Source organism: Apaloderma vittatum, unplaced genomic scaffold (assembly GCF_000703405.1).
Source record: "Apaloderma vittatum isolate BGI_N311 unplaced genomic scaffold, ASM70340v1 scaffold33247, whole genome shotgun sequence".
In the NCBI taxonomy this organism is placed as follows: domain Eukaryota; kingdom Metazoa; phylum Chordata; class Aves; order Trogoniformes; family Trogonidae; genus Apaloderma; species Apaloderma vittatum.
In genome coordinates, this window is record NW_009725189.1 from 12,012 (window position 1) to 39,002 (window position 26,991).

General features: G+C 37.7%; 1 protein-coding gene across 1 annotated transcript in view; it reads right to left on the reverse strand.

The window, feature by feature from the left end:
* LOC104276470 (serine/threonine-protein kinase 32B-like) overlaps positions 1 to 26,991 on the reverse strand; it is a 48,485-nt gene that overhangs the window by 8,511 nt on the left and 12,983 nt on the right. The window contains exons 3-7 of the mRNA XM_009872796.1: positions 20,901 to 21,004; positions 16,342 to 16,458; positions 15,130 to 15,255; positions 9,980 to 10,111; positions 9,137 to 9,201 (exon numbers count right to left, since the gene is read on the reverse strand). Coding sequence (XP_009871098.1) covers positions 9,137 to 9,201; positions 9,980 to 10,111; positions 15,130 to 15,255; positions 16,342 to 16,458; positions 20,901 to 21,004 — 544 coding nt within the window. The remainder of the gene's footprint in view (positions 1 to 9,136; positions 9,202 to 9,979; positions 10,112 to 15,129; positions 15,256 to 16,341; positions 16,459 to 20,900; positions 21,005 to 26,991) is intronic.

The window sequence follows — 26,991 nt, forward strand, 5'->3', positions numbered from 1 at the left end:
TACTCAGTAAATGCCTGTGAACATAATTTTCTATCAACCGGCAATTTATAATCAAACTTAATGGGTTCAGGTGCACATACGGCGTGAGTGACATGTGAAATGCTAGTATGTGGAAGTCAAGTGACGAATTGCACTGGGTGCTGGAGCATGTTGACCTGCAACATCTTGAGATCTCAGGTTTACGCTGGGAATTAATAAAACCAAATAAGAGTGAAGACATGAAGTAAATAAATGAAAACATTGAATGATGTGCAGCTATTTAAGAAAATGAGACTAAAACAACCAACTAACATTAAAACCATGTTCCGACTAGTAAAATAGGTGTCTCAGAATGGGGTTACTCTCTACTCAGGACCAGGTATATCCTAAACAGTATCTGACTTGTTCAGCTACATTTTAAAATGCAAACTAGTTTTTCTAGTTTAGGTATGTCCTTAGATCTACAGGTACAAGGAACAGGAAAGCAGATATAAAATTTCCAAACCATGTACTGTCCATTAGATTTTGTGGGGCCACAAGGACAAAATTTTCTTTCTAGCAAGCCAATATCCAGTTTAAAAACTGCAGGCATTTGCCCAAGAATAAGAACATTTCTCAGCGCTGTGTGTCGTAACTCATTCTCAAGAAAGGTATTAATTTCCTAGCCTACCTTTGATGTGTATCCAGAGGGATACAGGCTCATCCTTTTGTTTAGCTGTCAGCAGATGGATAGATCACAGAATCACAGAACGACCTAGGTTGGAAAAGATCATCCAGTCCAATCATTAACCTAACACTGACAAGTCCTCAACTAAAACACATCCCTCAGCACTATGTCTGCTTAAATACCTCCAGGAAAGGAGACACCACCACTGGCCTGGGCAACCCATGCCAATGACTGATAACGCTTTCAGTAAAGGAATTTTTCCTAATATCCAATCTAAGCTTCCCTTGGTGCAACCTGAGGCTGTTTCCTCTTGTCCTATCACTTGTGACTTGGTTGAACAGACTGATCCCTATCCCTCTACAACCTCCTTTCAGATGTTTCAGGTGTTTCACTGAACATCAGTGCTTGAGATGCCACCTCAATTACAGGAGTTGTTCTGAAGTATTCTCTTCCTTTATTCTTCTGGTGAATTCTCTTCCTTTATTCTTCTGGTGAATGTTTCTCAGTAAAGTGATCCTTTGAGTCAAGTCCAAATGAAATATACAGCCAGAAGGACAATTCTTCATCTGCGTCTAGTTAGACCTGCTTTACCAGAAACATTTTTTCAGCCACTGCTACCCTCAATGAAGACCAGGACCTCAGGACAGGAACATTTTACAGAGGACCTGGACTGAAGAGGCCTGTTAACAGACAGAAGAGCACAGAAGATCACAGCAACAAACATAATTTTGCTAGCAGATTGAGAATTTAAAGACAAATAATAATATGACACCTGTGAAATGCCTTCTGTCTTTGCAGTGATGATGGTGTACATGTCTACAGCTCTGTGGCAGTGAACCAGTGTGACAGATTGCTACAGCAGAGCAGGCTGTACAAAAGGGCAGCCAGACATCACCAAGACATGGCCATTTAATCTCATCTTGTGCTGTCTCTTTGCTTTTCATAGCTCTCTCCTGGTACTGAGAAGAAAATGCTGGTTCAAAGGTGAATGAGGAAAATATTAACTGTGACAACCTACTTGTGTAGGAGCACTGATTTCATTAATGTGTCATCTTTAATTGAATCTGCAGCTTCATGAGAGTTGTACAGTCAATTATTTAAGAGTCAAGGTATGTGGAAAGCTGTACTGAGTTTGTGTGGCCAGATTTTGGTAGTGATGGGGCTACAGAGTTGGCTTCTGTGAGAAAATTCACCAGAAGTCTAGTGAATTGTGCATTCTCTGAAGGATGGACACCCCAAAATAGACTTAGCTGGTAGTTCACATTGATTGTAATGCACAGCCCCTAGTTAATCACCAAGCCACCCTACACAATGCATGGAGAATTTGGGTGCCCAACACAAGGATCCACAGAAAATAATGATCTAACTGTACTTGCATATATGCAGACTTGTACACATATATAGGTATATTTTATTGTGCAACTCTTGTGCAAATCCTTATGAAAACTCTGTGAAGATCAAGACCTTGTAAAGAGTGAGAAAGCATAAAAGCACATATGCAGTCACTCTATCTAACAGAGATTCTCATGTCTCGTAGTGTCCCGTTTCAGACACTAGACGACAGTGTCAATGAACAAGCCAAATGGAGACTAATGTCTGCAGTGGCATATCCTCCTCATTTTTGACCTTTCCAGACTTCCTAAACCAGTAAGTCCATCAAAAGTGTCATGGGCCTTGATGGATTTTTTTTCCCCATTAATTTCTCTAATCCTTTTCTGAATCTATCCAGTATGTTTAGCATCCAAAGCACCACTGGGCAATGTGCTGCGTTATATGAAAAAAGCATGGTTTGTTTTTCAACTTGCAGCTCGATAGCTGTGTCCTTGAGTTACCAGAAGGAGTGAATAATCATTGCTTAGTTTCATAACATATTATTATTTACTCAGTTTCTGTCTGTTCAGTTATCTCTTCTATGAGCTTAAATTAGTTCAAGTCTATGAAAATCTTCAATGTGAGCCGTGCCACGTCTCTGTTTAATCTTGTTTTTTTCTTTTTTTGGCAACCATTCTAAGTCCTCTGTATATTTTTGAGATAAGGAAGCAGAACTGTACACAGAATGGAAGATGCAGGTGTAAGTATATGAAGATATAACTGTATACAGACAATGACATCCTGATGTTCATTTCTCTAAAGCTTTCTTTTCAGTTTTGAGCATAACATCTTTTAGTTGCCCAATAACAATTGGGCTTCCCACAGCCATTTCAAAATCTCTTTCCTTCATAACTGAAGTTAATTCAGCTAAAGGTAAAGTTTAAATTATTTTCTTCCTAATGTATTTGCATTTATCAGTACTGAAATTCAGCTGCCATTTTCTTATTATCCTTCAACTCAGAACCATGACTATCATTATCTACCGTATCTTTTTGTCATCAGATTTAGTTTTGACTACTCTGGTATCATAAGTTGACTTTGTCACCTCACTATTCACCTCACTTTCCAACTTGGTTATGAATATATTCAACAGACACATAGAGTATCAGAATGACTGGCAATAATAATATTATATCACTACTGTCTTGTTTCTGCTTTACTTCAGCAGCTGGCCTCAAAATGCTTTCCTAGAACAGGACGAGGAGTTCAGTCTTCATGACTCATTCTTAATTTTTGGAGACTCATAACAACTGAGAATTTATGCTAGTGCAGGACTTGAAAAGAAATCATGGAAGTAATCCTCTATGGTCACTGAACAGTCATGACCTGTTATGCAGCCTTCATTTATCATGGATATGACTTGTCACATGTAACCTATAAAAAAAATTGATCTTGTATAGTGCTCAGCATCATACAGTTCTGGTTCTCCCAGGTCTGAGATGCCCAAACAAAGATTTTTCTTTTCTTTTCCACTCTGATATATGCACCCCCACACAAAATTTCATTTCCAAAGCTGGATGTCGATTTGGTGAAGTGCAGCCAGTACCATGATATGGGTACTTGCTTGGAAAATGTTTGACCATTTTTCTTGGAAAGCTTTGAAAATGAGGTTATAGATACTTATTATCCTTTTTTTTTTTTCCCTTCTACATGTAACTCTGAAGAGAACACATTATTGAAACTATGGCTTTTGTATGACCACTCTTTTCTCAGAAAAAAAGTGAATTTGAAGGTTTACCTACAGAAAAAATTACCAGCTTGGACCCTCTATGCTCAAACCTTTAGGCAGCTTGGTTGACTAATAAAAGAATAACATTTGGACCGGTAATTGTAAGTCACAAATAATGAGCATGAATCAAAGGCAGAAGTGAAAGAGCTTGTGTGACCAAACAGCAGTTATTAGAGCTCAAAACTAAGCTGAGTTCATACATATTCAGAAAGAAATCTTTTTAATTAGGTGAGACTGAAGGAGCAATTTCCAAAAGCAGAAATATCCATTACAAAAGGTACAAGAAAGAGATCAGCAGTGCAACCACTTGAAATGTTCAGAAAGAGATGGATTTAAACTGAATTAAGGTCAGCAGAAGTGGCACGAAAAGAAAAGTTGTGTTGGAGCCTCATCTGAAAAGCATTCAGATATTATGGGGATTATGATAATATATATCTCTAGAGACACTAACTGATAGCTATTAAGAAAAGTACATTCAATGAGATATACTGCAAATCATTATGAATATTCAATTACAATCAAACTGAAATGACAGAAAGCACTGGGGGACTCTGGATTTGAATCTGAAAAGACAATTGAAAGGAAAGAAAAGGAACACATAGAGAGAGGTAATAAACTTGATCTCATAAAAAAATCCAGAGAATATTAAGTACGCTTTTCACCCATGATATGGATAAAATCAGACAACATGATCTGAAACGTCTTAATATGCTTAAAAATATTCTCCCTCAACTTTTGCTGTTTACCCTGGGAACGGATGGCTGTTTGCTTGCCTAGAGATGTCCAGTACCTTTTAGGAGGGAAATAGGTATGGACAGACAGTAGGAATTACTGTAGGAATTGTGCATCAGCCATCTGACTGTTTTAATTTGTGGCAAATGTTTTAGTGTGGCTGAATTAAATGAATACTGAAAAGAGAAATAAGGTGTACCAGTAGCTTAGGAAAGAGGCAAGCCTGATCAGATCAATGGGAAATAGACATATGAATATCATAGCAATGCTACTGAAGAATATTAAGTAAAAAAACCAAAACACTCCAACTTGCAAATCATTAGTAAGTTTTAGAAACTTTCCACTTCTAGTGGAAAAAATAGTGTTAAAAATATCAACATTTTGCTCATTGGTCCATTACATTTATTTAAGCAGGTTTGTAGAATTCTAACCCATTTTCATGTACATTGGATATATGAAATACGTGTTCTACTCAGTAAAAGGTGGCGATATGATTTTCATTGGCAGACTGATAATTATGATGAAAAAATTGTGAAGCATCTAATGAAGGATTATTCTGCCTGAGGAGCAGATATTGCCCGTGTTTTCTCCTCCATTCTTTGTTCGCTCATCTTTTTAATCTTAGAGACATCTTTCAGTGAAAAGAGCCTAAAAAACAGAAAAGGGTAGGAAATATGATTACACTACAAGCTAATATTGGATCTATTTCTTCGTTTTTGGCTATTTCAGGTTTTGGACATTCATAAACAGATGTAGATGCACGTGAACATTTGTTCAGTGATAATGTCACAAAACAGGAAAATAATCTGTGCCTAGCTTTTTAGAAAGCTACAAACAAACTGTGTGGCTTTATCTGTAGAACCTTTCTCCACCTCCCCCCCAAAAAATAAATTGAAAATATAGCCTACGGCTTCTAAATGAGATGAAATCCCTTGAAAAATTGCTAGCAAATCTGCAGGAATACATATTCAGATGCTGCATAATGTTTGGTACTCCATTTCTAGATATAATAAAGCATCTATCTGTAAAAATAAATTTAAAAAGACAAAAAAATAATTTCTCAGAAAAAGAAGCTAAAAAGGTCCCTGAAATCAACTTCAGATGGTACTATTATTCAGATGATATAATCAACTTAAATGAGCTTATTAACATATATAAATATCTGAGAGGTAGGTGTCAAGAGGAAAGGGACAATCTCTTCTCAGTGGTGCCCAGTAATAGAACAAGAAATAATGGGTTTAAGTTAGAACATAGGAAGTTCCACCTCAACATGAGGAGAAACCTGTTTGCTATGAGGGTGACAGAGCCCTGGCACAGGCTGCCCAGAGAGGGTGTGGAGTCTCCTTCTCTGGAGACTTTCAAACCCATCTGACGCGTTCCTGTGTGGCTGCCCTAGGGGATCTTGCTCTGGCAGGGGGGGTTGGACTAGATGATCTCTAGAGAGAACATGCCTAGCTAAACTGAAGCACAGAACTGTACCTGGAATTCTATAATTGCCATTTTTGGTCCACAGGACAGGCTTTTGCACTTATGCAAGCGTTAAGAAAATGGATTTGTTTCATCTACTGGAATTGTCTGGGTTTGATGGGGTTGTTTTCTGGATTTTCTACAGAGAAACTGAGCATAGTTGATCATCTCTCTGTTGCTTCTTCCCAATGAATTCTGAATAGTATCAACAGAAAACACTGTGTGATCAGGAGCATGTAAGTAAAGGTATACCAATCTAACCACTGTTAACCATTGCTGGCAATCACTGAGTACACTTCCTTTTCCACGAATCCCTGTACAGTTAAATCCAATATATAAAGCAAACAGTGAATATCACAGCTTCGAGTCCTCATTTCCTAATTTCTGTGTTAACAAAACACTTTTACTCTATCATTCTGCAGTGTATGTTTGTGCTTTCTGGCTGTATACAATATCCTACTTATTTTGATTTCTTCAAATACCATCACATAACTGTTCAAATCACAAATATCAACTACACAGTTAAACTACACTCCAACCAAATAAATTTCATCAAGAACAATGTAAGACTTACTGAGAAGGTATGTTGCCTGACTGCTCATAAAGCCATCTGGAAAAACATCATCATTTTTTACTGAGACTAGTCATTTGAAAGCTTGGCTTAGCTAAAAAGGACTCTGTCTTCCTCATGCACTCCTCGTACTTAAATCAACCCTCTAACTACCAGTTTCCAATTACTTAACTGCGGAAAGCTATACAAAAGTAAATATGCGCACATTCTTTGTTGGCATTAACTTAAACTTAATAAGCTTTTTCCTTCTGTCTCTTCAATTAATTTTTAATTCTTTTTAGTCTAGTAAGCCTTTTCTCTACCTCCTCACCCCCTTATCTGCAATCTTACAATTTCTGATTGTCTCCTGAGCTTCTTGGAAAGAAAATGAATGTGGTATATTTCAAGATTTGTCATATCTGTTGCAGGATGAAAGATATATAGTGGAAAAGAGACATAGCCTGGAAGTATCAGAAAGATATTGAACAAAACCAGATTCTGCTTTTCATAGCAGATATTTTACAAATATTGGATTGCTTTAATCTGAGACTGATTTAAAGCCCTGTTTAGGATTGATAGCTCACCTAATGACACATTCGCATATTATTGCATATCGTGTTTATAGGAAGAGCTCAAGTCTCTCAACATTTGCAGCTCTTTCTAAGAACTCAGTCACCCCTATGGATTTAGAAAGCCATGCAAGCACAGCCTCAGCCTGTACATACAGTCTTGGGGAACAAAAAAGGTCTAAGGAAACTCACCACAAATTACTCTGATGTATACTGTGTAGTCTCTTCTCTCCAGTATGGTGACTGAGTCTGTCGTTGCTCTCATTTTATTCCCTTTAACTTGAATTTACTTTGCACTTCAAAAATTTGACCTCTGCTTCCCCCCTTATTAACTTTTTTTTTTTCTTTGAAGAGTACTACAGAAGTCTCTCCATGTCCTCCTTCAGCTCTAATACAATTTAAACAAGAAATTATTGTGATCTGGCTTTAGACAATGCAGGATCTGTTGCAGATCTATACCAAATATTTTTCCTTTACCTTTTCAAGGCAAATCAAGCAAGGACTGAAACATGTGTTTTATCTTTTGCTTCCATTTTCCTTGTATTCGAGAGTCCTCTCAGAGTCCTTTATTGCTTTTGTTACTACCATACTTGTGCAATATGAAACAAATGAAGAAACTTCCTACGTGCTGCTAAAAAAGATTTAAGAATAACAATGTGAAATAATGCTAAAAGAAACTGTTCAGTGCTAGTGAACACACACAGTAGGATTTTGAAAATGTTTTACAGAATCTGGTATTTTATTTCATCTTTCAATAATTGCTATATATTTTGTTTCCTTGATACATGACTCTGGAATGGGGAAGTCATATCTGGAAATGAACATCATCTTGGAAACACATTAATGTAATCTTTTTCTAATATTCTTATTACAATCTTAGTAATTTTAATTTTGTGGGCTAATAAAACTCCTACAAAGTTCAGACATTCTCTAATTCACTAATACCAGAACTGATTCAGAGAAGTCCAAAACCCTTCTGAAAACTGACTTGGTCACTTAAGTCTCTTACATAAATATATGGCTCTCCTGTGCTAGAGACCATACGAAATAATGGAAGAATCTGTTGAACCTTCCTTTTCTTTTTAAGTCCTCACTGCAGTTTCTGTGAACAGTGCTGGACATAGACATGTCCCACAGATTGTAACAGGAAAAATGGGGTTATCCATGGCAAAATTTTCTTCATGACATTATGTCGACTGTGCAAAGTTGATAAACCCCTTCCCAGTTTTAATTACAGAAGATAGAATTACCTGCATTGTAAGCATTAAGTTAGTAACTCCTTTTTAATTAATTTCTAACATTTCACAGCTCCATTAGAAAGGCTTGCAGATGTAATTAGGTCAGATAAAACACTGAATATACTTGGATATACTTGGATGAAATGCAAGAATTTGACCAAAGACACAAACATCTTCTCTGTTACGAGCTATATTTGTTAAGACAAACAAGTCAATAGTGGCTGTAATTCAAACAGTAAACTACATGAAATACAGTGTATTAACTGGGCCAGGATGATTATTTACATCCTTTGGATTCAGACTTCTGTTTCCACGAATTCTGGCTGACTCTTAGACTATGAAGCACTTGCTTCATGTCTGATCTATTTTGATATTTAGCTCTGTTGAAATAACTAAAGTTGAAATAAACTTTTTTACAGTGTTGAAATATAAATAGTGTTTCCAAGTCAGAACACTGCAGTTCATACAGTTCAAATTTCATGACTTTATCACTTTTCTTGGTTTTGCTCGACTTGTGAAAAAGTAGCCCCTTTTATTGTACTTCCTTTCCTTAATCTCTGGCAGTTTCTCTGGTGAACATTAGTGACTTTTACCTTATCTCTCTAAAATACTTTCACCACAAGCACTTCTGTTTGCTTTCAGAAGTGGAAGAACTGCAAAACCATCACACCAGAGACTCTAAGAGGAAGAAATCAGTGGAAATCCAGCCTTTTAGTCTCTGCTGTTGTGATCATTAATCACTTTTCCTTACAATGAGAGGGAAAAAAAAAAAAAAGCAGTTCTCAGATTAATTTCAGTAGTAAATGCTAAACAAGCATTAAGAAATGCACTTACTTCTCTCTGTTGAATATGATGAATTCTTTCCTAACGGTTTCCAAGCACTGCTGCAGGTGTACATTCTTTAAAAAACAGGATGAATAGGTTGATTTAAAAAGATGGAAAATTATAGACAAAAATCACAACAACAGAAATGACACTGAATGAAAAGGCTTATGAATGAACACTATGGAAAGACATTTTGAAGACTTTTCAAAAGTGGATTGTGATAGCACAAAAAATCTTTCTCTCTTTGGAAGAAGCTTCCCACCAAAAAATCCTGAAGATGTTTATCTCTGACAGCCCTAGGAACAGCTTGTGTGAGCATACAAAATCATTAGGAGTAGCAACAGAATTTATGAAATCCTCACTGAAATGAAAATTAAAGTCTGGAAAATGATTATTTTTTAATCTTCTCAGAAGTGCAGACTGTTTATACAATGAAACTTTCTATAAGGGACACATTAGTCAAGACTGCAAGAGACAGCTTTAAAACATTTATAAATAACAAGATGTTCACTGCATTCCTTTCATTTCTGGTACTAGCAGTAGATAAATACTACTTGTAACTATCTGCCCGTGTGTGGGAAGCATATTTGCCAACTGGCAGCACTTTTTCATACTTTAAATGAGCATCTGTGAGAATCTTAAAAATTATTACAAGCTAAACCTACTGTTACTATTTGACTGAAATAGATGGTTGCTTTTCATCTTGCATTGGAGATGGTTTATCTATACGTGAAATGAGGGACATAGAGGTCAAAGCTGTTTTCAGAGATGATAAAGCTGATCTTAATTGAGTTTGTCTGTTAGAGAATGTAAATGAAATGTCACTGACCACAGGCCCAGACTCCAACTTACCAGTGGGCAAGTTTCCTTAGCTCCATCTTTGGATTTGTTTTTGGCAAGTCGCTTTTTCTTTTTATGGAGAGGCTTGGACTCTAAAATCATTTCTTCAAGTTCAAATGTAGGATCACAGTTCAGTCTTCCTTTCTGGTACAAAAGGATTCACAGTTACTCTTTGAAGCTTCATTGTAGTTTTTTAGATTGCCTGGCAAATGTTAATAGCATTAATAATCAAGTTTCCCAACCACATCTGCAAAATGAAAACAGACTTTTTAGGGCTGGGGTGCTTGAAGTTTAAATAAGGAAGGTAAGATAAAAATCATATTATAAAGCAATTAAAAACCATTAGATCCTCTTCCTAGATGCCTAGAGATATACTCGTAAAGTGACCTAATGAGAGAAATTAGTCTGGCCCGTGGTCTTCATCAGAATATTAACTAATGCCGTAGAACATAAATGGCAACTGTAATAGTGAAGGAGGGATGGAAGATGGTATCTCTATGACCTTATTTGCTAAAATCTGGTTTTGCTGAAGAGTTGCAGGTGGATTCAGTTACCTAGCTCCTGTTCATGATAGCAAAGGGAGGAGCAAGCCTTTTTTGTTAGAAGCATTTATATATAAAAAGAAATGGTTCCATTATATTTTTCCTAACCCATTACTTAAATATTCTGAATTCTCCATTTTTATGTTAATTTGTGATACTTGAACCAAATTTTAAGGTTCTTTGTTTTATCAGGAAGTTTTTTTAAGTAAGATGATTAGAAACACCTTTTCTTTTCTATATGGTTGTTTTCCTTGCTTGATTCTTTTCAGATTTTTCCTTGATTATTTTCAGATTCTACCTTAATTCTTTTCAAGTTCCTGATTATTTCAGATCTTTTAAGCATAAAAGTATACATTCCTTGAGGACTTTTAAAATTCTATCGATTGGTGCAGTAAAGCCGTCTCATGGTAGCATTTGGGATGAACTGTTCCTCTCCTATCTGGGGATGAGATCTAGGGTATGGCCAGGAAATCTATAGTTGAGCTGAACGCAATACATTTTTAAAAAGTCATTACTTGGCTTCCTAATAACTGGATCAGTGTTTTTCTACTTCTGTAATCAGAATAACATGAGCTCCTTTCTTATCCTTATTCTCTCAAAGCATTTAAACAAAAATTTGCAAACAATTCGAATTCTGTGGTGGAAGATCTTAAAAGCAGCCTGTTTCCCACTGGGAATTCAGTCTCGTTGTTGCTGTGAAGGTAAGTCACATGTAAATGACAGACATTATTTAGCAACCGAAGACACTATGCACTAAAATCACGTCAGAATCCACTTGTATAACTTGTAGTGTCCTACAGTGAAACATTTGATTTAGAGATCACTCCATCATTTTTATTTCTAGCAAAGTCTATAGAGTCAAAGTATAAATAATCTCTCTGATGCCTTGTCCTGCATACTATCCGGTCAGGTTTAATAATGTTTATTTATTTTTTTTTATTAATTGAGGTTTATAGCTCACTTATATTTCTTTATAAATAAATGTTTATGTTTTAGCAATATCAGTTCCTTTCCTAAGCATATACAGTTTTAAGATTTGTTTGAGCACTTAAAGTATATCACTTTAATTCTATAGGTTTAAAAATGAGAGAAAATTACATTGAAATAATTATTGTTTTCTTTATCAAATATTTAACACAAATATTTAACAATAAAAAAGCCTACTAATAATTTATGACTCCAAGCTGAATATAAAGAAACTAGATAAATCATAAAGAAATGGGCGTACTAGTTAAGGAAGAAGGATGTCTATGGGATCAATTTTCAGAAAGATAAATTTAATGATGAGACCTTCCTAACACAAGTCTCCCACCTGCGCTGTTGCCTGCAGAAGACAGGCAAGCTCCTGACAGTAACGGCAAGTTGTCAACAAGTTATAAAACTCTAGTTATAAAATTCTTCCCGGATCACAGTACGTGTTTGCCTTAATTCACCATCTCACCAAGGCCTGAAAACCAAGAAATATTTTGTTGTGTGGCCCTAGTTAACCAATCAAGGTTTTGCTGGTGCAACAGAGAGCTAAATTCTAGGAAAATGCCTTGCCAAGCTTGGTCTCATAAAACAGTTTACTATAAAAAGAATTGTTGTGCTAGAAAAGAAACTTTGGCTCTCTTCTTCTTGTTATTTTTCCTAACACACCTGATCAACCAGGTGGAACAAGCTCTGCAATATCAGCTTCTGTCCTGAAGTGTCTGCTAGACCTTGTAATGGGACTTTCAGATTAATCTGAGCAGATAAAAGTAAACTTTTACTCCTATTTCCTTTTAAGCATAGAAAAATATTTTGCCTTCATTATTACAGATTCCCCTCCAATATTACAGATCACACAGATAAGGTGAATCCAGATGTGAAAAGAATAGCTGTCTTTGGATGCATATTTAGTGGCAGACAGTTCAAAGTATTTCAAGAGGACTTCCTCCTTTCTCTCCATCACTTTCACCATTGTCAACATCAGCCACATAGGTAGGCTAATAGAGCAGCACAAGATACATAAATTCCACAGTTGCTTCTGAAATTACATTTAAAATTGCTTTTTTCACCATTCTTAAGAAGTCAGGAAATTTATCTATACTCTCTCAGGAGTAAAGTACCCTCAAAACAAACTAAATCCAAGTGGAAAGAAGTAAACAGCCACATGAGATGATGAAGGGAGTGGAATATCTCCCTTATGAGGAAAGGCTGAGGGAGCTGGGTCTCTTCAGATTGGAGAGGAGAAGGCTGAGGGATAATCTCATAAATGTTTATAAATATGTCAAGGGGGAGTGTCAGGAGGATGGAGCCAGGCTCTTCTCAGTGATGTCCAATGACAGGACAAGGGGCAATGGGTGCAAGCTGGAACATAGGAGGTTCCACAAAAACATTAGGGAAAAACTTTTTCACTGTGAGGGTGACAGAGCCCTGGCACAGGCTGCCCAGGGAGGTTGTAGAGTCTCCTTCTCTGGAGACATTGAAAACCTGCCTGGACGCTTTCCTGTGCAATCTACTGTAGGTGATCCTGCTCTGGCAGGGGGGCTGGACTAGATGATCTTTTGAGGTCCCTTCCAGCCCCTAAAATTCTGTGATTCTGTGATAAGAACTGTGAATTAAGGAGTCAGGGTTATTTGGTGGCCAGATGCAGACCATGACATAAGGGTTTTACTCCAGCTCTGGATAGGCTGGGCATAAGCCAGATGGATGTGGAAAACTTGCAGTCCCTTCATTAGGTTCTATTACTACAGCCAAGCTGCTGCACCTCACTGCTTAGGAGACAGGCTTAGCAGGGTGACACCCATTGCTTTAGTTAGCTATACACTCCTGGACCAAGCTTGCTTCAGTACAGTCCTCAGGAGCCGGATTAAAATGGAAGGTATGGCCCTGTTCAAGCTCAAGTGGGAGCAAAGAGACAGAGGGGAAAGGAAAACACTGGAGTAGCAAGAGGAGCAGAGAACCAGGTTTGCCATAGGCAGGTCTCAGTAGCCATTTTTGCTGAAGCAGGCTGAAGACTTCCCTCTTAACTTGAAGTCCTAAGAGATGTCGCCAGGTACAACCGGGCTTTGTGGAGTCAAGGGCTCTCTGGATTCCCGTGTATGTTGTACAGTTGAGTATGGGAACTCAGTACCTCTTTTAAAATACAAAGCGGGGTCATGAAGTTTCCTGCATGTTGACAATTGCGGATTAAACTTTCAGCTAGAAACAGAAGGTCTAAATAATCTGTTCAGTTCTGTCTAAGAAGGGGTCAGCTCATACCTCTGATAGAGAGCAGCTCAAACTAGAAAAAAAGGAAAAGAGGAAAAGCAGTCTCTATTCATCTTGTAGATCCACAGCATCATGGAGAATGGAGTCCACAATCCACCTGGCCAGGGAGGAGCTTTGTTCAGCAGTGCTTTGAGCAGGATAGCAACCTGGGAGAGCTTAGGGGAAGGAGCTGGCACGGCACAGCTATTACTCCAGCTGCAAGGACACTAAGAGTGAAGGAGTCCTAGCCTTGGTTTGGTAGATAGGACATTCACTTCCTGAGCTTTCAGCTTGCACCGCCCTTGAGCTACAATGTGAAAGGAAGGAATTTCACCCCTGGTGAAGAGGGAGGTCGCTTTTCTCTCCACCTGTTGTGCTAGTTACCTGCTGTATTTCTGGTCTTTCCCCAAGATCCCTGAGGAAAGCCCTGATTGTCCACCCATAACTTTCTTCTCCTGCAGGATGTTGCATCCAGGAAAGGCTCCAGTTAGGTGCCAAGAAGAACAATGAACACTGCCAGCAACATTTTGGCAACCCACCCTTCTTCCTTTGCTCCATTAGGCAATGCTTTTTCACCTTCAGCTTCTGTAGGTCTGGATTTTGTCCCCATCAGATTTAGCAAGAACTCTAATGTGCTCCTGAATGAGGACAGGGTCTAGCTACTCCCTCTTTCTCGTCTCTATTTACAGTTCCATAAAAAAACCAAACAAAAAACAATTAAAAATAGATTATAAACAAAACTTAGTATGCTGCAAATGCGTTATCTGAAGGAGAATTATGGCGCGATAGAAGTGAACAAAGTGGAGAAGCATGTTAACAACGCAGTCATTCCTTTTGATTCATGGCCCCCAAATGCATTTAACTTACAAATTACCAAAATGAAAATATCAACAAAATGGCACCACAGTAAAAACTAAAACCACCAGATTTCCCCACAAAATCTGAATATTTTAATGTAGAAAACTGTGACAAAAGAAATAGGTCAGTCTTTTGAACAATATTCTTTAAGCGATATACGAACAGCCCACAGGGATGTTAAAAAGTCTTGAAAATGTTATACAAATGCCTAACTTTCAGAGCAGCAACTTGGTATTCTTGATATTCTTTGACTCAGAGTTATCTCTGGTAATTTTTTTCTATAACAGCTGAAATGCAAAGTCTGGAAAATGTTTTTTATTTGAAAGGAACAAAAAGGGAATCAAGGTTAATGAGTTTTTGTTGTGATCTAGTGAAATGGGCCATATTTTCCCTTAACTATGTCTGAGTAAATGAAAGTGGAATCCAAAGTAAAGCTTCTGTGAGCGGTAAATCACTGAAGAGCTATAAATGCAAGCGTAAACAAATAAAACAGCAATGATCATTAAACTCAGAATTTGCAAATGTGGTTCACCTGGAATATCGACTTACATTAGGAACAAAGCCTGGAGTCACAGCTTTCTCTAGAACAGCATCCCAATTGACATCAGCTAGGTATGGAGAGCTTTGGATGTCTGCAAGGCTTGAAAGACGGCACTCCGGGTCCCTAGTGAGGAGCTGTGATCAAGCACAAGGCATTTCCTAAGGGACTGGATGCCATACGCATATCACACAAACAACTTATATGATACACAATCCTGACTAAGAAAATACCTAGGGGATCTTTTAACAACTCCTAGAAGTCACAATATAAAAAAATAAAAGTAATAACTCGTAGGATATGAATATAATTTAATTGCCACCAGATGGCTGTTGCAGGCATGAAGTGTATAATTAAGTAACAGAAGTCTGTTTACTAATACACAAGAGTCCGAACGACATGAAACATCGAAGTTCAACGCCACCTAACAATTTGTATTTCATCTTTAATTTATTGGAAGATATAGTTACACTGAGCATCCTAGCAGCAATTAAAATTAACCACCTCATTCCTCCATCTATCAAAAATAGATTGCTCATTGCTGCAAAGGAAATTATCTTGCATTGCTCTGTTCACACTTTCCTGCTCAAATATCAACACTGATGGTCTGAAATACCTAAAAGAGTCAGATGAGCCTTGCAGCACGGCCAGAACATTAAACCAAGCAATTGAGATTTGAGGAAGAAAGTGAGTTCCAGGGTCGTGATGCATTCAAAAAGAACACTGTCTTGTAGCTTTATATTTACAGCAAAGTGTCTTGGCTGTTGTTATAACTATAGCAGTATGAGACAGGGAAAGATACAGCCCTTTTCTAACTTCCCTGGCTGGAAACTGTGGCAGAAATACAGGCGGCAGAGTGGTCCTTCCTTCCCCTTTCCCACATGCACAACCAGTACTGAAGAGAATAGGCCAGGGCACAGGGTGGGAATTGCTGACCACTAGTGTTTCGCTATCACTAGTGAATCAGTGCTAAACCAAACAAAAATATTAGATTTCTATTTCTTTGAGACTATGAAAATCCTAAGTCTAAGCCTAAGAATAATCCAAATTCTCAAGAAAAAATATTGCATCACTCATATTCAGAAAAGTATAGGAATAAACACTGCTTTCTTATCTTTGAAATTTGACTACCTGAGATGTGTGGTTGCCTGATGCCTCTGCATTGCTGAAGGGCCTTCTGGATGTGGAGAGAAGAGAGAACAGAAAGTGTTTGTCTTTCTTACCTTTTTCAGTAGTGCTATCATGCCCTTGCACCATGTAGATGAGTAGTGAACTCTTTCTATCTTGAACATGTTGAGTATCTCATCGATGGGGGTGGCTGAATGAATTTCATAGGGCCTCTGGGACAAAGTTAAATCAATACCAAGTCAGTAAGAATGGATAAAAGAGTGTAGACAATTAAAATTTTCCTGAGCTTGGTATTATTTATGCTGGAAATATCAAAAGCACCAAAACATCTTATAACAATGTTGAGGCTAATCCTTCTTTGTATGTATGCTTTTCTTTAGTCATAATGAATATAATTACTCATAGATGCATTTCCTCTGCAATTTTTTTCCACTCATGAGAAGAAGTATCAGTTCAAATGAGATGGCTGAATAATTTTGTTCCTGGGGCATTCTATGCAAAATGTGGATTATTTACTATCTTTTACTTGTAGTACTAGAATGTACTTGTTATCTAAACTGACAACATGGAAAAGTGGTGGCTGAAGGGAGATTTGTCATCCTGATTTTACTGAGTAGTAGGAAGATAAATTAAAAAATCCTTATAGAAATATGTAAGAACTCCAGTAAAAGAGGAAATTCTCCAAATCTTTTTCCTTTTCCCTTTTTGAAATATAAAATTAACTCATTACATGGACCTTGTGGATTATATGGACCTGCCGTGCTGTGTTTGTGCCTAAGTTCTTTTGTAGGTGAAGAGAAGCCATATGCTTCACAGTGTTTTGCTCAAGAAGACTGCTGTGATTTATCTTTTATTAAATTTAGCATTTGGAAATTAAGGTGCTACATATAAATTTATATTCTTATTAATTATTGTGCATATATTTTTTAAAGACTTGTATTTGTGAAGCAAGCTGCTAGAATGATATTCTATGTTGATGTATTTTTCTAAACAAGGATAAAGCGTGGATTGCTTGTGAACTAAGTTGTACCCAGTAGTTGACAAATACATGATATGAGACCTGCAGCTAAATGCCATCACAGCAGCAACGTGCGAACTGATGCATCGTAATTCATACACAACATAGAGTTATCTTCTAATCTAACGTCCTCAACAGCAAAGGGCAGACACTTGTTACCTTCACTAAACTGAATTATCCCTTAACTTTTGCTAGCATCTATTGGTACAAGATTATTAACTGAGAATATGTGTAGCTGTTAGTTATCTAATCTAATAGTGAATCGGAGCCATTTTTGAAAAAGGACTGGAAGATATTCTTATTTTGAGAAGATTGCACATGCTTAACTTTGAACATACATATGAAACTAAGTCAGTTCCAAGACATTGGAAGGCTTGTTCTAAAAATAAATCCAAGGATTTCTTAAATTGTTTTGCTTTGATTCACATTCATTTAGTCTGTTGTTGTTTAGCTATATCACATCCATATGAATTCAAAAGGACCTAAGCACTGCTCTAAATATATAATTTTCTTGAATTAGGTTCAAAATTGTAATTTGAAATAGTCCATTATATGCTTTTCCCTAGTTGTGGTAAAGCTGCTGTAACAGCTACTAAAAATTAAATTTCTGACTGTTGTCAAGAGGTAACCCACTACTGATTTAGGTTCGATGTAACAATGTAATCAATATGATCATTGAATCCGAATTGTGACTTAGCACTAAAAATAGAAACTTTAAGGAATAATGAATCATTGAAAGTTCTTCTGTTAAAGGTGTTTCTGGTCATGCCTTTTTTTTTCACTGGAAAATCCTTAAAAACTCATCTTATTTTAAGGATAATTTACATTCTACAGTCTTGACTTTTTGAGATTTTGCAGGGAGTTTTATATTGTTATTAGTAAATTTGAACTATAAATGGCCATTGTAAGCTTGGTCTTTTGAAAACGAAAACAAAATTGGTTTGCTTTTGTTCATGGTGTTTAAACAATGCTTGCTGTAATATGTTTATGTTGCAGTGAAAATCAGAGTCCAAGAATCCCACCTACTATGTCTTTCCTTCACTTCATCTCTGTTGAGGGCATGGTATCTAGAGTTATTCCAGTATTTTAGCAGTTGTCTATATCTTAAGAAGAGACTGACACATCATGGTTTGCATCATGATGTTTATTTTCATGGACTTGGGAAAAGATCAATGTTTGATGCAAAGCTTTACGAATTTACTTTCTTTTTGTTAGGTCTTTTATTATCATCTGGCTAAGGAGTGGAGTGTGCCTGTAACACATTGAGAAATGCTGTCACTACTGTTGTTAACCAAAAAAGGATCCAGACAGCACTGTACTGCAGGCAACCTCCTCCTGTAGCTACAGCCCTGTTTGCAGCAATGCCTTGTCTCCTCTGCCTGGCAGCATGGAGCAAGGTTTAAGAATGGCTGCAGTGCCTTGAGCACCCTGAGCCTCTCCTGAGGACTCTTCCATCTCATAACAAGACTAAAACAAAAAATTCAACTTGGTAAAAAGCAACTCTTTTCACTTAGCTCCTACGGAATTCAGGCAGGCAGTGTCACGCTATGCACAGCTCAGAGGTGGAAAATGACTGCACTCCCTGATGCTCCTCATTTCTAATCCTCCTTCCCTCCTGCCTTCCCCATGCACTAGCACGTGCCATGCTTGATGAAGAAAGTCACATCTCCTGGTGGCTCTGCCCCATGCAACATCTTTCTCCTTCCCCAGGGCTGCACCTAGCCCCTACCCCTCTGCTCTGCACCAGCAGGGCATCTCTTCTCACCGCTGAATAAAAGTTCTGTGGGAGGATGGTGGAGGAGGGGGCTGCCTGCCCGCAGGTTTTGCTGACAGCCTCGGATGCACAGGCTGCCTCTTTGCGGCCATCTGCATGGGGAGGCTGCGGCAGATGGGGCTTTGGAGCTCACAGCTGTTGCAGACGGCAACACGCATTTGGTTGAGCACATTTCCTCAAGCCTCAGCTACTTGTCTGGTCACTGCTGTTAGTTTAGGCCTTGTCTAGACTAGGAATATTTAGAAGTACAAGCAGGAAAAAAACGCACCTTTTCCTATTCCATGCAAAGGTGGGGGCTACCAAGCCACCCTCTGGCTTGCTCAGCGTGCGAGAGATGCTCTTCAGGAGAAAACAAGCATCTGGCTTGGTTGACTGGAGCACAGACAGATGGCAATATTGTTGGTTGTGGTGTTTTTTTTTTTTTAAAATTGATTCAGTCTCAGCTTTTTTTATTCAGAGAAGACTGTATGGATCTTGGCAAATGGATACCATTCTGTACAATTTTTCGTTTATTAAAGTGGCTAGGTATCTTTACCGATCAGTCTTGGGAGTTCAGCTTTCCTTACAGAATCGTTCATTGTGCTGCTTTCTTGGAGACACTCATTGGTGAAAGCGTTGATATAAAACCAGGAAGATGTTTTTTGAATTTCCGTGCAGCTAGGACTGCTGTCCGTGACTAGAGTTGAGAATGTATTATGCTTCTCACTTCCAGACCTTAAATGTTAGGTTTAAATTTTCCATCCTGGGAAGAATGTCAGTTAAAAAACTCAGTAATTTTTGAGAATGATGGTTGAGAAAAATGCCAAAGACTTTTTTTTTTTTTAAAAGGTTTTTAATACTTCTGTCCTTTGAGACCAGGGACTGAGGTTTGTCATGGGAGACATCTTTGTATCAGGAGCACGACTTCTGTCGTTTCTATGGAAATAAAATATAGTTTGGCCAAGTCTTAGGCCTTTGAAAAGTGTAGCTTCTGGACTGAAGTAACAGTGTGCAGACACTTTGAAATGTAATTTTCATCTATAAATGGGAATAATAATTGTTCTTTATTTCTAGTTTCCTTTTTTTGTCATCCTACATGAAAATGTGAGATCTTTGTGGGACAGGTCATTTCACATCACGAACATTTAACAAGACAGTGTAGCAGAACTGTGTTAGTGTTATATGATAACAAATATTCCTCCCTTAAAAATAGTATACTGCACTGCAATAATTTCTTTTTTCCAAAATAGGAATGAAGAACAAAAAAAATCAGTGATTTTAGCCACGTGTCACTATCTTGAAATAATACCTGAATTATTGATTTCCATAGGGAATAGTAAATATTTAAGCAATAAACTTCAATCTTTTGTACCAAAATGGACAAGAATTTTTCATTATCTTCTGTGATATTTGACCATGCTCAGGAAGATTTTTCATTAAGATGATTCACATAATTGGTTAGATAAATATTGAGTGCACTGGCAGATAAGCATTTTCTGTAGTTAGCCCAAGCATTTTACAGTATAACATCAGTTTTTTTAAGATATTAGCCAAAAGAATCAGAGATACAACAAAGCCTGAAGTAGCTCAACTTTTATCTGGAAAAAACATATCATTGTTTCCAATTCAACACTGTTGAGAAGCCATTAAAACATTAGGCCTTTCCTTAGCCAAACTTAAGAAAACTTTCATAATGTAATTGAGAGTGGGGTGAAACTTTCCTGAGAATGTTTCCAGCTGGGAAGGACTCAGGATATCATTCCTGACCTGAACGGAAGCCTCATCCACTCAAATTTTACACAAAGTGTGCACTCAGAGGCCCTGCAAACTTGGGGACTTCTGTCAGTCGTATGTTAAATAACAACAAACCCCATCACTCTTACCCAACCCCTCAGTAATTCATATGCTGTAATTCCTAGTGACCACCAGTCTACTGGGTATGAATATCCTGAACCTCCATCCATGAAGGCCTGGAACACTTCTGGAGCTAAAACAATAAAGCAAACAAAACAAAACCCGTTACATTAAGGTTAGACTATGGATCATTAGTGTTGACAGCTGAAAACTGAATCAGAATGCAATTAACTGGAATTAAATACATTTGTAAGTGCAGTATTTTTGGGATGCAGTTTCAGTGCTTTGGTTTGCTGTCAACAAGTGACCTTCACTCGTCAGCATTTTTCAGAAGTCAGTAATTTTACACATGAATTCTTTCCTCATCCATTTAAGTTTTATGTTACATGAAGAAAGTTATTAATAGGAGGGGAATTCCTGAACTAAAGTGTGACTTGGAATATTTAGGGTAATGCAAATATTTCATGGGACAAATAGCTGCAGGCAAGATGGTTCTTTGTGACTGGTGGAAGTGTTGAACATGGTAAGTCTCATCCTTATTCTACATTTCGATAGAATTACTCAGGTGGGTTTTAAAAGTATTCGACACAGGAAAATGGTAATTAAATACAAATCCCGACACCAACTGCTGTGAGAAACTCTGTCATGAGTAGAAACAAACGTACTGTAAATAAAGTAATTAATTCCATCAAAATAACTTTGCTGAGGGAAAAAGAAAAATCTTTTCAAAACAAGGATTTAATTGGCCAACTTCAGCCAGGAAAACATACAAAATAATGTCACTGTAGATTTTTTAGAAAACTTTATATAAATAAGAGAGGATATGAAATGAAATGAAACAAAATGAAATGAAACTAAATGAAATGTCAGTCATGTTTTCCTAATTATTTCACAGCATAATCTCAGTACACTTTGTGAAAACAACACTTTCCCTGGGGATTTTCTAAACACTATCACCAACTGTAACATTGGGCTAGATTGCAATGACCACATGAGCCTCTTCTGGCCACGATGCTGAGTCTAATGTTCCGCGTTATCACCTGATTACCATCGCATCACTTTCTAATGGGCATACTGCAATGAATAACGTAATCTGGTCACACTTACTTCAGACTGGCAGTTTGGGATTTGACTGTGTATGGCATTTAGAGAAGCACTATTAAAGGAAAGGCAGTTTTTTGCAGCCCCTGCATTACGGATGGCAACCTAACAATTTACAACTCTGGACTTCAGAAAGTCTTGAAGAGTCAAATCTAATAGAAAATTTTAGCATCCATGAATTAGATATGGCAAAACCCTAATCTGTGGAACAAAAAGCAATGAATGGATGAAAACGGTCCTATACTCTTTGCCCAGCAGAATCACCTCTAAATACATTTGATAGGAGAACTTCAGGCACCTAAATAAGCATTTTTACCAGAATACCTGTATTTGGAGAATAGCTGACCAGTGGATCTCGGGCACAGGTAAGCTTGTGCTGTCGTCCAGCACAGCATGAACCAACAATGCCATAAAAAGCACCACACTGAGTTAGTTCTGTTCCACCTTCAGATAACAGCTTCACCTGACATGCTGTATCTTCAGATGCACTTCAAGTCTTGTTTGCGTGCTGCTAGGGATCCCTCTAGGCACAATTTAACATGTGTGCAGTCTATCACATAGATAGATAGAAGCTAAAAGGGTAGGCAGAACTTTTTTTGTGTTTCTTCAGTGGATTAATGCACCTAAATTGTACATGAGGCACCAACGTCATATTTTGAATATGACCATAGGCACCTTGTAGTGAAGGTTTGCTTTATTTAGCTACATTTGTTATGATTTTTGCCCTTTGTGCCTAGATGATGTATAATATCTCATTACAGAGAATAGCCTTTGTGGCCTTTTTACTGAGCTATATAGGTATAATATTGGTTCCACTCTTTGTTTTATAGCTTTAACATTGTAATAATGTGACAGATCACTATCTGATTTCTGTGAGGTAGAGATGAAAGTACTTTATTGATGTAACCTACAGTATTGCCAGAACAGTGCAGTTGTTTTGCTAATTCAGTGACTGAGTTACCACTTCTATTTTATTTGCTTGTTCTAAAAGCTTCAAGGTCAACACATCCCACATCAAGGAGATCAGCAAAACAGGCTTTCTTTTCCCCACCGGCCCTGGTGTTTTGAAGCACTCTTTTCTCACCTTAAGCTGATGGCATGTTTAGATCAGAAAAATGGGCAGTTAGGCTCCTGATTTTTAAAGCAAACAGTCCCTTTCCCCTTCTTTAGCAGTACTGTTTGCAGTCCAGCTGGATGCCCTCTGCATTCAGTCAGCTCCAGTGAAGCAGTTATAAGCTCTGGTTTCGCAAGATAGGGAGGTGACTGACAGAAGGTGCAATGTGATTTACAGTGTCCTACAGACAGGTTTTTTCTGAAGGTGAGACTTGAACCTTACTGAAGCCAAAATACCTTTTCCTAGTTTGGTAAAGCCAATAAATACCAATGTCCCATTAAGGTTGTGTTTAATGTGTCTAAAAGCCTTGAACTGAGACATGAGGTGTAAACTAAGGCCCCAGGCTGCACAGCAGATTTCTGGAGTTTGCCTCCTCATTCAGAAACATAACATGATTGTACAGAGAGACAGCAAACCCGCCAAGTGAAGGGGTTAGCCAAGATCTGAAGAACTAGAGCTGTAAAATATGGAACATAATATTAGCTTTCGCTCCAGAAAATAACTATGTGAGGAGAACCAATCTGGACCGCAAACTGACTAGGATATAAATAAATAAAAAAATCTGAAACTTAAAATTCTGCATAGATTTTCTTTAGGATTGCTGTTGAATTAGACTATCTGTAGTCTTTTTATATTTGAATTTGATCTCAGGCTCAGCTTGGACAGCTGTCCTGCAGCCTGCTGTGTGTAGCTTCTTCCAAAGGATGATAAGATTTGAGCTTGCCAGCTTAGAGCAAGGGCAACAGCTTTGCTGTGTGCACCCTTTCTACACACATCCTCTCTTACCACAACAGATTTAGGATGAGAAGAATACTACATTTTTCCTCCTATGCATCTACCTAAATGCAAAGATTCTGCCTGCAAAAACTCATTTATATGAACAAGAGTGAGAAAGCACACATAAGAATGAGAGCTTCCGATCTACTGGGTCTGATCCTGCAGATTCTTTTGGCTGAGAACTGTATTAACTATCACATACAGTTAGAGGGAAGGCAGTAGAAGTTTACATGGTACAAGCACAGCTTTTAAATAGCGAAGATAAATCAAGTAATAGCAGGTCTAACAGTAAGAGTGAATTTAAAGACAGGTGGAGAAGCAGTAGGATTGGTAGATCTTAGACGTTCTCACAGCTCCCCATTAACAAACATCTTTGACATGATGGAGAACTGCTTTGCTAGAGCTGCCCAAAAGAGAGCTTTCAACAGAGATAACCTGGTCCAGCCTCGCTGCTCCCTCTGCAGAGGTTGGCCTAGACACTCTTGAGGGTCCTGCTAACATGAGTCACACTACAATCCTGTGATGCTAATGAAGCTCAATCACCTCCTCACAACTTGTTTAAGTGAGAGGGTGAAGGAGTCTAAGGCCAGAAGTCTCAATGGAACCTGTACAGCCTCTTCCTCTCAACAGTCATTGTGAATTGCATGGGCTCTTCATCTCCACTCAGATATCTGGAAAACCTGTCAGCCAAAGTACTGGAGACTTTCGAAAGCCTGGATCTCAGAAACAATGCAGTCTTTCAGTTTGGAGATTACCCTTCATGCATAGAAGTAAGGCTTTGGTAATTCCAAAGATAGAGCATTTCAAAACTAATGCCATTCCAAGTTGGGACATCAGTGCTAGTTTTAACAGGGCAAGCAATAAAATCAGGAATGTTTCTGTGTCTTGTATGATAGTAAATGCACGTATTTAACTTCAGCTAAAAGTAATCCAATATTTTTTCTTTTTTACATCTATATTTTTCTCTTAATAATATACTTTCATGTCTTCACTATTTATCTGATCCACTTTCTTGAAAAATGACATACGAGTCTACCTCTGTGCTGCATTAAGTGTGCTTCAGTGCATTCCTTGGTTTTCCCTAACATATTTCCAATTAATGTTTTGCGGGTTTTCTTTTCCAACTAATAAATTAAAAAAAAAAATCCTTTTCAGAGCTCTATATTTTGATGCTTTTACACTGTATCTTTCTAGTAATGCCACATCATTGCAGACTGCTGGAAGTATGGGATATCCATAGTCCTTCCCGCTCTGTGGGTTTAGCCATACTTGGAGCTTCGTATAATTTTGTGTGAAACAGAGTAATTTATAAGTCAATTCATATATATAACTACTTACTGTAATTACCATAGCAGTCAGATAATCTACAGTGTAAATTATGTAAAGGGTGCATCTCAAAGTGTATTCATATATCCCTAAAAAGTGCTTCAGGTCACTGAAATTCAGGACATTTTATTTTGGCATCCAATGGTGAACCTGAATATGCTGTCCATGCCAAAATAGTCAATCTGAGGTCTATGACTTGGAATGGTTGGCACAAAGAATAGCTGTTATTATTTTTGATGGTGCATACTGGTTTAATCATAAAGATAATTCATTGGATTAAATCATAAAATGAAGAGCTTAGAGTGACTCTGATATGAATCCTAAATAGCACAATGTGGCATTTCTTTTCTGATGAACTGATTTAAGTTCCACTTCCATAGCAAGAAGCTAATCAGAGAGCGCCTGGCAAATGTGCCTACCACTACTCGGGAGACTGCCAAGTGTTGATTAAGAAGCTTACTGAGCTATTACTTATGTTGAAGCATAGCTGACTTCTGTAGGCTGCTTTGAAACTTTGCAAAATTGGCGCGAGGGAAAGTGAAGTGAAGTGACTGCCTTAGACTCTTCTTCAAGTGGCCTTACTACATACTAACAAGTCAGTAAATTTAAGCAATAACTTGCAAGTCAGTCTTGCAAGATTGATTAGCTGTAAAGAGCTGATTGTCCATGCATAGCTAAATGTTGCCAATGAGAGCTGGTCATTAATTCCTACAAAATGCCTGGTGCCAACGTAATTAATACGACAAACTGGAGGAAAAAAAAAAAGCCACAGTGCTTTGTCCTCAATGATTTTGAATGACGAATTTCAGGTTGGTATGTCCAAAACTTTTCTCATGAATGTAAACCCTGACACTAGACACCCAGTTAGCTAGCTAGAGCTGTCTGTAGTCTATTTGCATCTCAGTAGAGACCCTACACATCAGTAAGGGGAATTGGAGGTTTGCGGTGTACAGCAGTACAAGCAATACACTCTGCCATAGCTGTTGCAGCAAAAGATACCTCAGTGATATGAGTTTTGTTGTAATGTCTGAGACTTCAAAGATAAGAAAATAGATTCCAGTGTCATTAACTGAGGTTCAGCATGATAACACGCTGCCAGGCATCATTTACATTCTTCAACTCTGATCTTGAAAAAACAATAAGTGTTACATATATATATATATAAATGGATAAATACACATATATACAATGCACACAATACAAATATTATTTTGATTTATTCACACAGGATAAGCTATTAAAAGTTTAGACCTTTCTAAATTTTAGATGTGTGAATGACTTGAGGTATATAACACATTGATATGGGGGGCTGGTTAGCTCAGTCAGTTGAGCATGGTGCTGATAACACCAAGGCTGCAGGTTTGATTCCCACTCGGTCCCCATATGTTGTCTGATCTAGTCGAGAGGTGACATCCCTGCCTGTGACAGGGAGGTTGGATTAAATGATCTCTAAGGTCCCTTTCAGCCTAGGCCATTCTATGATTCTATGATATTTTTGCCTTGTTGAATCAAGCTTAATGCATGACAGATTGAGTTGAATAAAAAATGAACTCGATTTTTGAAAATATATTCTAAGAACCTTGGACTGGCATAGTCTGGCGAAATATTGGTTGCTTTCTCAGCATTGTGATGAGAATATATTAATTTTCACTTTTCTCTGAAAAGTAAATTCAGAGGTCAGTAATTCTTCTAGGTCGTTTAAATAGAAAACAGAAATCAAACTATAGTGATGACAAGTGATCTTCTATTTAGAGCAGAAGCTAGTTTAAGAACAAAATGGAAGAAAATAACTTCCCTCTCTC